Raw genomic sequence first — 9,548 nt, 5'->3', positions numbered from 1 at the left:
TCTCAACTTGCCTCTATATCAAAATTGCCTGAGGCCTCTCAAAAAAAAAAAAAATCCAATGTCATGTATACACAATTTTTAAGATTCCCCTGGTTATTCTGATAAGCATCAAAGGTTGTGAAAAGAATATTATCACTATTTTAAAGTTTTCAAAGGAATATTAGTTCATTTTATTTAAAAAATCTTATTAATGGCAATCACTTTGCTTTAAAAAAAAAGGCATCGAGAAGGGCATAAGTACAAAAAAAAATGACACCAACTGTAACGGCAATTTGAAAACAGAAAACTGAAAGGTAAATATTAGAAGAGATCAATAAACTGCTTCTTTCTAAAAAAAAAAATACTTTTTTATTTATCTCAAAGAAGGTGACAGATGGTAAATGGAGGGGAAGTTCACAATAGGAAAGAGGAAAGAGAAAGGTAGTACTTTGAATTTTTGCATTAAGTTTTATAACTAGCTTTTCTACTAAGCAAGTAGCACCACAAGCATTGGTTTAATAGATACCTAAATAAACATGGTGCAAATAAACCGGAAACTCCTTCAATTTTCCCTCTCTTCCATACTAAATAGGAAATTCAGTCCGTGGTGTTGCATTTCTTATTGCCCAAAAGACCAACTGTAAATTCAGTTCTCAACTAACACCATTGTTAATTATTAGCTTAAAAAGAGATCATTGTTAAATACATAAATTTAACAATAAATCTAAACACACATGCACACATAATTCAGGGGGAAATGTTTATTTTTCATTAATCTTTTGAATACAATCACCATAATTTTGCCAGTTTAGTTTAGTTGCAAACTTGACTAATAACATTTCCAGGAGTTCACAATTTCAAGGCTAAGATTCTGATTAAGGTATCATGGTTATAAATGTAATATAAATGAAGTTTTTAAAAAAGGCTAAAAGCAATCTGGCCTCTTAAAGAAAAAAATATAAATGGCCAGGCATTAAACTTAGTAACATAAGTACACTTTAATACTACAGCAGTTGAAGAGATAGTGAGATCTCCACCAGAGATCAGAAGGAAGCACCACTATTTTCTTCTAAGATGAGTATGTGTTGGTGGAGAGCATGCTAGTGTGAATAAGGCCATGTGTCAAGCACTGGCATACAAATGCAGCTAGAGGTGCTAAAGGAAGGCAGTGGGGCGGTGCAGGCACACAGCAGAGAGCTCTTCCCCGTGACACATTAGTCATCTTCTCCTCCACAGAGCAGCAGAAGCGCTTTCTTATAGTCCCCAGATGTATCTCCCTGAAACCAAATGTATTCCATTAACCTCCATGACTCACAGAAGCCATAGAAAATTTTAAAACTAACAAATGACTGGCAACAAATTTTATTCATAAGTCTCTTCTCCCAAGTGGGTAATCTGTGACCTTCACATCAGGAATGTTAGGCTGGGAGTTTCCTACCAACGTAACCTCAGACACTCAGTATTCCCTCTGGTAACACAAAAAACAGGGAAACTTGAACAACTATATTTAAAGCAAGCCTTCTAAATAGATTTCTATCACTTAGCATATATTGGCTAACATAGGCAGTGCTGGGGCTGCGGGGCTGTCATGGCTCTGCCTCAGAGACAGAAAGGCAGGACATGCTTGCATCTGCTTATCTCACATGCACACATGCATGATAAATTAATGTTTCAAGCTACGAGTGCATGGGTAAGCTCTCTAGTGTCCTTCAGGCCAGCCACACCACATGCACACTAAACTAAAAGCTTTTGCTCAATTGAAATATTGTTTTGCACATGGTCCACATTAACCTTCACCAAAAAGAAAAAGAAAAAAAGTCAAAAGGCCTTAAGCTAAATGTAATTACAGGCCACAGAACACCTTGTTTTAAAAAGAACAAAAATGATACTAATACCCAGGAGCTCCTTACTTACTCCCAATATGATCTGATTGGCTCTTTCCTGAATTAGGAACCAGCATCAGAGATAAGGTGATAACAGACAATACAGACAGGAAAAGCTGACATGAAATAAAAGAAGGACTAATAAAGACAGCTGGAACTGATAAAAGACAGAAAGAACACATTATTATCATAGCCAAGGGGTTTGGTTCCTTGAGTCATCTGTCACCAGTATTAAATAATGCTTCTGAGTTCACCAAGAGCCACATCAATACCCATGCTTTCACTTGGCAGCCATCAACTCTACTCCAGGAAATATGCTTAGCTTTTTAACTCATTGCTTTAATCATGCCACTAAGATTTTAGACTTAACACAAGAATCAGGTTCTCCTATCCTTGTCTTTCATGCGACAAACTGGTCTGTTTTGTATTCCCGAACATAATTTGAAGAAAGGTTCTACTACCTTAACCATGGAATAAAGAGAGGTGGCAAAATTCTTCCTAAACTCCTTCCTGATGTTAAACAGATCAATCTCACTCCTGGACACCATGACTCTGATGAGGGTATGATCATCTGTCCCAGCTCCCTTTAAAAAAAAAAAACAAAAAGAAAGAGGCACATTGCTTAAAAACTTCAAATAAAGGATCAAATGCTCCCAGGTGCAGGTGAATCAATAAAGTATAACAATTTAGTAGAAGTGGGCTGAATGTTATAAGAAGAGAAAAATTCCCAAGCTCTATCATCCAAAACAAACAAAGATGAAGAATAATAGTTAGAAAGAGAAATGTATTACATATAAGATTCATGGTATTAACTTACCTTCATAGCATAGTAGAGGGTCTCTGCAAGGTAGGCAGGTATACTTCGAATAGATTTCACTAAGAAAATAAATAATACAAAGGTCAAATGCTATTCTGATATGAAAAGGATTAAGTAATTTAAAATCAAATGCTGCTTCCTGCTTATAGCTCTACTTCTATAAAAACATAGAAGTACCAGAGGCTAAAGAGTTGTAAGCTTATCTGATTTCCTCAGTCATCAAGTATTCTCTTAGACACTGACTTGGGTTTTCCTTGGAGTTTTGAAGTCTGCACAGAAAGGCACAGAGAATAAGGGCACAGGTTTTTTCTATGTCCCTCTGTTCTGTGAGGACTTTTCAGACACTGCAGTTTGGGCACCTGGGTTACCATAATACCACAACCTTCTTCATCACCAATAAATCATACAAACCCCTCGGAATGTTTCATTCCAAGACATTCAAGCAAATAATGCAATATTACTATGCTATCTAATTTGTTTAAAACTTTTGGGCAATGTTCCTGTACTCTCTATATATTCTTTAAATCAATAATTCACAGAACAGCATGAGATTTATCCATTTCGGTATAAACACAGATGAAACAATATCAGAAAGGATATCTTCTCTGAACGTGTATATGTTGAATGTAGGTTGGGGCTACTCAGACCTCAGTCTGCCTAGCTTCAGAAAACCTATCACGAAAATTCCTTAATATACAAAAATAATCTTTGTATGGGGAGATTTCTTAATTCTCCCTTTTCTAAGTCTTAAGAAAAACAGCCACCAGTAACTGAAAATGTCATAATTTGTATGCGTATTCTAATTAGGGAGGACCTATCTAAAAGTTTTCTAGTAAAAGTTCATTAACTGCGTACTCAAGTAAAAGGCTACTTTTAGAGTTGGTTCATGCAGATCTTTAGCTTATTCTCCTGAAGACAGAAAGCACAGAAGTGTCAGCTCAGCGCCAAATATTTGCAACAAACAGCAGACAGAGGCTCACCGCAGATCCATATGAAAAAAAGGACCACAGGAGTCACAAACTAGATTCTCCCTAGCTTTGGAGAGTATATAATACCGCAATCAACTGCACTGATTCAGTTCTTCAATTTTTCCAGATTATTCTGAATATTTAATTAAAATAAAACTAAATTATTTAATTTGAAAACAACCATCATCACATCTTCTATTACACCAAAGATACTCTTTTTTTCTAAACCAGATGACAATTTCTTAGTTTGCCTCAAAGCTGAGAGAAGAGTATTCAAAAGAACTCTAGGGCACTGGTAATCTCAGCTACTTGGGAGGCTGAGGCAGGAGAATCACTTGAACCCGGGAGATGGAGGTTGCAGTGAGCCGAGATTGTGCCATTGCACAACAGCCTGGGCGACAGTGCGAGACTGTCTCCAAAAAACAAACAAAAATAAAGAATTTGAGAATTCTACAGGTATCAGAAATAACATTTACAAGCCCCTGAGATAATGTCCACAACCTTTCAGGTTCATCAAGAAATAATATTTTTAATGCAACTTCAAAACGATTTTAAACAATTATCTTAGTATTTCCATAGGATTCAGATGAACTAACCAGACAATATTATATTTCCAACATCAAAATAAATTTCTGAGCCGGGCGCGGTGGCTCAAGCCTGTAATCCCAGCACTTTGGGAGGCCGAGGCGGGTGGATCACGAGGTCAAGAGATCGAGACCATCCTGGTCAACATGGTGAAACCCCGTCTCTACTAAAAATACAAAAGATTAGCTGGGCATGGTGGTGCGTGCCTGTAATCCCGGCTACTCAGGAGGCTGAGGCAGGAGAATTGCCTGAACCCAGGAGGCGGAGGTTGCGGTGAGCCGAGATCGCGCCATTGCACTCCAGCCTGGGTAACAAGAGCGAAACTCCGTCTCCAAAAAAAATAAAATAAAATAAAAAAATAAATTTCTGAATTGGAAATTTAGAAGTTTGCTTCATCCGAATATCATATCAAGCTCTTCCCTTCATACCTAGGTGGTTATTTTCAGATGCAGCCTCAATCGAATAAAATACTTTAGCTCTTATCAACAAAAATATCAATACATTGTAAATCACTTACCAACAGCAAGGAGTAGTTGCTCCAAATTGCCAGAAGTCTCCCGGTCAATGGTTTCCTCAATTTGAAATCCTGATATAGTCATATACTTGTCAAACACTAGAAAAAATGAAAACGATTTCCTAATCACATAGGATCACTCTTTTCAGAAAGAAGACATTTACTCTGATTAGGTAGTGTCCTACCGAACACGAATCTCCCCTTCTTCCTTGCTGACTGAACCTGTGCTCAGAGCCTCAGCATGCCCAACCCTAAGCAATGGATTGCAAGCATACCTTGTTCACTGATTTCCCAGCCTCCTTACTAGTTGTAGCCAATGAGACCTAAAGGTAAATCTACTGGAGGGGATGCTGAGAAACCTCTTCACTTATAAAAAGTGATACACAGATATGACTAGTTTACCCTTTCCTTTCCTTCCTGCTATGAAAATAGTTAAGTTTGGAGGTAGAGCAGACATCTTGTGATAATGAAGAAATGAACATGAGAAATAAAACCAAACTAGGGATAATAGAGAAAAAAAAAAACAAAAAAAAAAAAAACAGAAAGATCTCAGGTCCTGCCAAATCAACCACGGAATCCCACCTCCGGAAAAAAGTCCAGTTTTTAAAGCCATTATTAGGGTTCTCTGTCACTTGCACTAAATTCATTCTAAACTAACATCAAAAGTGTTGATGACTATCCAGAGATGAGGCTGTGGGTACCAAGCTCTAGGAGGATATACTTATAGTGAGTTGCTGCTCAGTGATATGTGACTATGAGAGGAAGAATCTAGAGACCTGATCTTCCTTGCCACCCTCCCATAGTGAAAGGTGGACTAATGATCTCTAGTTTGTAAAAGCTACAGCAGCAAAGAGAATGTGAGATTTCTCCAAGTCACCAGAAGGAATAAATACAAAAACTGATTCATTCACTAACTGCCTGCTACATAGCCAGCACACTGGCACACTGTACTTTCCAAATTTACCAATGTATCTGCCCCATACGGATTTTTTTTCACTCACCCTTTCTCAAATGAGACACACTTCGTGTTCCAAAGATGGTAATAAACTTTTCTTCATCTGTCCCCCATTTAAGTTCTCCAGCCTGAAATAAAGCCTGCAAAAAGTTCAAACTCAATTAATGAACTGTTCCTCCATCTCATTTCCAGGTTCTTAATCATACTTGCTTTTTACTCCCTGAATAATTCACTTGATTCATCTTATATTAATAGTTTTATTTCTAGTGTTTCCTATTCTGAAACTCAGCTCACTGAGTTTAGAGCAACTTTGGAGCTTGCCACTGAACTGTGCCACAGAAGATTAATGGGTCCAAGCAACAACGCACGGCAATGCTACAAGGTTACATGTTCCCAAAACGTCTGCCATAATCTCTACTCTTTCAGAAGCAGCAGTACAGGTCAAGAGAAAGTTATGACTCCCTCACTGTTGATACATCTATTTACAGACTGGGAAAGGATTTAACTGGAAGCTAAGTTGTCTGCCTTTTCTGTTTTGCTTGTTCTATAGTTGTTCAATAGCACATGATTAAGAGTACACTTCATATTTTCTCTTCATAACTGAGATTTAACCAAGGCTAGCTATAAAATGTTTTTGTATTCCCAAAGATCACAATAAACTTTTTAAAGGTTGTAGGTATAGCACAGTGTGTGGCATACGGAAACACTCAATAAATAGTGGTTGACTCTTTTGAGTGCCCATACTTCCTTTTTGACATGGGAAAAAAATATATGCTTTCTTGTGTTCACATAACTGCCTAAAAAATAAGCTTATACACAACATCAACTCTGAATCCACTTATTGAGATGTAAATAATTTATTAAAACCAAAAGAATCAATCTTTCCAATGATTACACTATCCTTTTATTCATTTCAAACTAAGTATACATATTAAAGCAGAAGAATGGAATTTGCTGAGGTTGCTATTTGCAGTTGGCCTTACGCCCCCAAGCAGTAATCCAAATAAAGACAGGAAGTAAAATAATGGGTTTGGATACAGATGTTTTGATCACAGTATGCTTAAAAACATAGATTATGGTGATAAAGATCTACTTTTTATTACATTTCTGGAGAATAAGAAAAAAATGAGACGTATCTTTAAAGTCAATTTTAAAAATAATTATTTTAGTCATAAAAATGAATAATGTCAATTCGGTCATGTGAACATGTTCTTCAGACCTGAAAAGATAGTAACTATGAAAATCATGCATGTATCTAAACTTTAGAACTATATCATGATGACACAGACCTTTCTTAAAATAACTTTTAAAATCTAATTACGAAAACAACACAAGTTCATTGAGAAATTTTGTAAAAAAAAAAAAAATAAGAAAATAAAGGTTGCAGGCCAGGCATGGTGGCTCAAGCCTGTAATCCCAGCACTTTGGAATCCTGAGGCAGGTAGTTCACTTGAGCCCAAGAGTTCAAGACCAGTCTGGGCGACATGGCAAAACCATGTCTCTACTAAAAATACAAAATTTATCTGGGCATGGTGGCGGGTGCCTGTAATCCCCGCTAATCCCAGGAGGCTGAGGCAGGAGAATCACTTGAGCCCGGGAGGCAGAGGTTGCAGTGAGCTCAGATGGTGGCACTGCACTCCAGCCTGGGCAACAAGAGCAAAAAGGAAAGGAAAGGAAAGTTAAGGGGAGGGGAGGGGAAGGGGAAGGAGAAGGAAAAAAGGGGAAGGGGAAGAGGAAGGGGAAGGGGAAGGGGAAGGTGAAGGGGAGAAGGAGGAAGGGAAAGGGAAAAAAAAAGTTACTATTAATATCAATATCCTGAGGGAGCCGGTTGCTGCTTCCAGTATGTTCCTACATGCAGATAAAATATTCAAATATATTAACACCCAAATGGGTGAGGGATGCATCTTGTACAATATCACAGACATTGATGCACACACTTCTTATCAACTGTTTTAAATGTCTAGAAATCTTCTCTAGTAGGTACAGGAGTTAAGCCTGTATAGGAATAATTAGTGAGATGTCAACTATTTTTTACCATAATCTTTTAATTTTCTTGGGAGAATTATGTTTGGGATCAATATCTATTGTAAAACTACTATTAAGTAATACACAATAATGGTGATGGCTTCTTCATATAAAACAATGATATTTAACAGTTTTGTTTCAATCTAATATGCTTTCTTCTAAAGGAGAATGCCCAATATTCATGGATCCATCTGGATGAGGGACCCTTATATCCCTTCCTTCAGCTTTACAGTTCAGCCTAAGTATAGTCTGATAAGCCCTGGTTCAATGCAAAGGATAAGGCTTTCAGTCAAAATAGATGTGGTCCTTGTTCTTATCTGCGAGATCTTAGATGGACTACTTAACCTCTTCAGCCTCAGGTCCTCACAAGCAGAGTAGGAATATATGCATAGTCACTAATGGAGATTATATAACCTACATAATGCTTTGAATGAACAATGTCAGGTACTCAGTAGCAAGTGCCCGGTAAACTGCTTCCCTTCTCCTTCCCCCTCTTTCCTCTAAGAGTTCAACTCCCCCTCCAGAGAAAGCACAAAACAAGGACTTACTGGGGAAGAAGATAAAATCTGTTTTAATGCATTAAAAATATTAAATCCGTTTAACACATGAAAAACTGTTAAAAATTAAACTGGATTATCTACAAAATGTTCAGTTCCCAAGTGAATGATTCACTATGGCTTATCAAACCTCTCAAGTAATAGAAATCCTCTTAGTGCCAGGTATCAGTAGAGAAAAAAATGCAAAAGCTTATGAAAGGGCCCTTTAGCTGTCTCAGCTTACTCTCAATTAAGAAATCTCAAATTCTCACTAGTGATAACAGTCTAGCTGCCCTTGCTACGAGGTACAAGTTGGTGTGTTCCTTTTTATAATGCTAAAAGATGATTTGTTTTCAACGGGTTTATTAGTTAATAACAATACATTTTAAAGAATCAAAAACTAACAGCCAGTGTAACATGTTCTGTGTTGCTCCTGGTCACTGGAGGCTAAGAAAAGCTTGGATTCCATTCAAGGGATATTTTAAAGTAACTCTATAAAGCAGTTTTCACATATACAGTCTCACATGCACTCTCAGGGTTGTGAATGGTTATATCTACTGCATGACAGGTAAGTGTCACCTATACAACCTCGGCAATCAAAGTACCAAGGATGCAGGCATTACCTGAAGAGTGTGTTCAAAATGCAGACTCCCAACCCCCACCCAGACCCACTGAATCAGAATCTGCAGTTCAAGGTACCCAGGTGCTTCGCAGGCCCGTGAAAGTCTGAGCAGCAGTGCTATCCAGTGAGTGCTCCGAGGAAGGAAATTATGAAAACAAGGTTAAAATGTACTGTTTTCCCCTCAGGAGCCTCACACTGCCGCAATGCTCTCATTACATCACTGACTATGCTGGGAAATCTGCCCTCTGTTCAAAAATGCAGGCCTCACTGCAGACATCTGAGAGGACTAGAGTTGGCTTCTTACACTAAGACCGCTGAAAAGCTCCCAGAACTCTTATCCTACCCTTGAGAGTAGGAATGACAGAATCAGCACTGTCTCTTAGCAAAGCCACAAGCAATGTTTGGAAAGCAGTAAGATAACCTCAGTACTGAACAAAGCTCCTAACAGGAGTACAACTTTGTAGGGCTGCTCTAGCCCTTTCCCTGAAAGAAGGTGAAGTTAAGCTGTAACTATGCTTGCAATCAATATTTAATAAATCCTTTAATGACAGAGAAAATCAGAGAAGGTGCTAATATTCAAGAACACTGAATATCTTACAGTGAAATATTACTATTCAGATCTTATAGTGAAATATCTTACAGTGAAATATTAATATTCAAGAAC

At 37.7% G+C, this 9,548-nt stretch overlaps 1 protein-coding gene across 1 annotated transcript in view; it reads right to left on the bottom strand.

The window, feature by feature from the left end:
* Positions 1-725: 725 nt before the first annotated feature.
* The window catches only part of ANXA5 (annexin A5), a 29,914-nt gene continuing 21,091 nt past the window's right edge, over positions 726-9,548 (bottom strand). Inside the window, exons 9-13 of the mRNA XM_010346717.3 lie at positions 5,748-5,841; positions 4,750-4,845; positions 2,680-2,738; positions 2,324-2,446; positions 726-1,256 (exon numbers count right to left, since the gene is read on the bottom strand). Coding sequence (XP_010345019.1) covers positions 1,194-1,256; positions 2,324-2,446; positions 2,680-2,738; positions 4,750-4,845; positions 5,748-5,841 — 435 coding nt within the window. The 3' untranslated portion in view covers positions 726-1,193. The remainder of the gene's footprint in view (positions 1,257-2,323; positions 2,447-2,679; positions 2,739-4,749; positions 4,846-5,747; positions 5,842-9,548) is intronic.

Source organism: Saimiri boliviensis, chromosome 3, assembly GCF_048565385.1.
Source record: "Saimiri boliviensis isolate mSaiBol1 chromosome 3, mSaiBol1.pri, whole genome shotgun sequence".
Taxonomy (NCBI): Eukaryota; Metazoa; Chordata; class Mammalia; order Primates; family Cebidae; genus Saimiri; species Saimiri boliviensis.
Note: the sequence above shows the minus strand (reverse complement) of the source record. Positions and strands in the feature narration are given on the sequence as shown.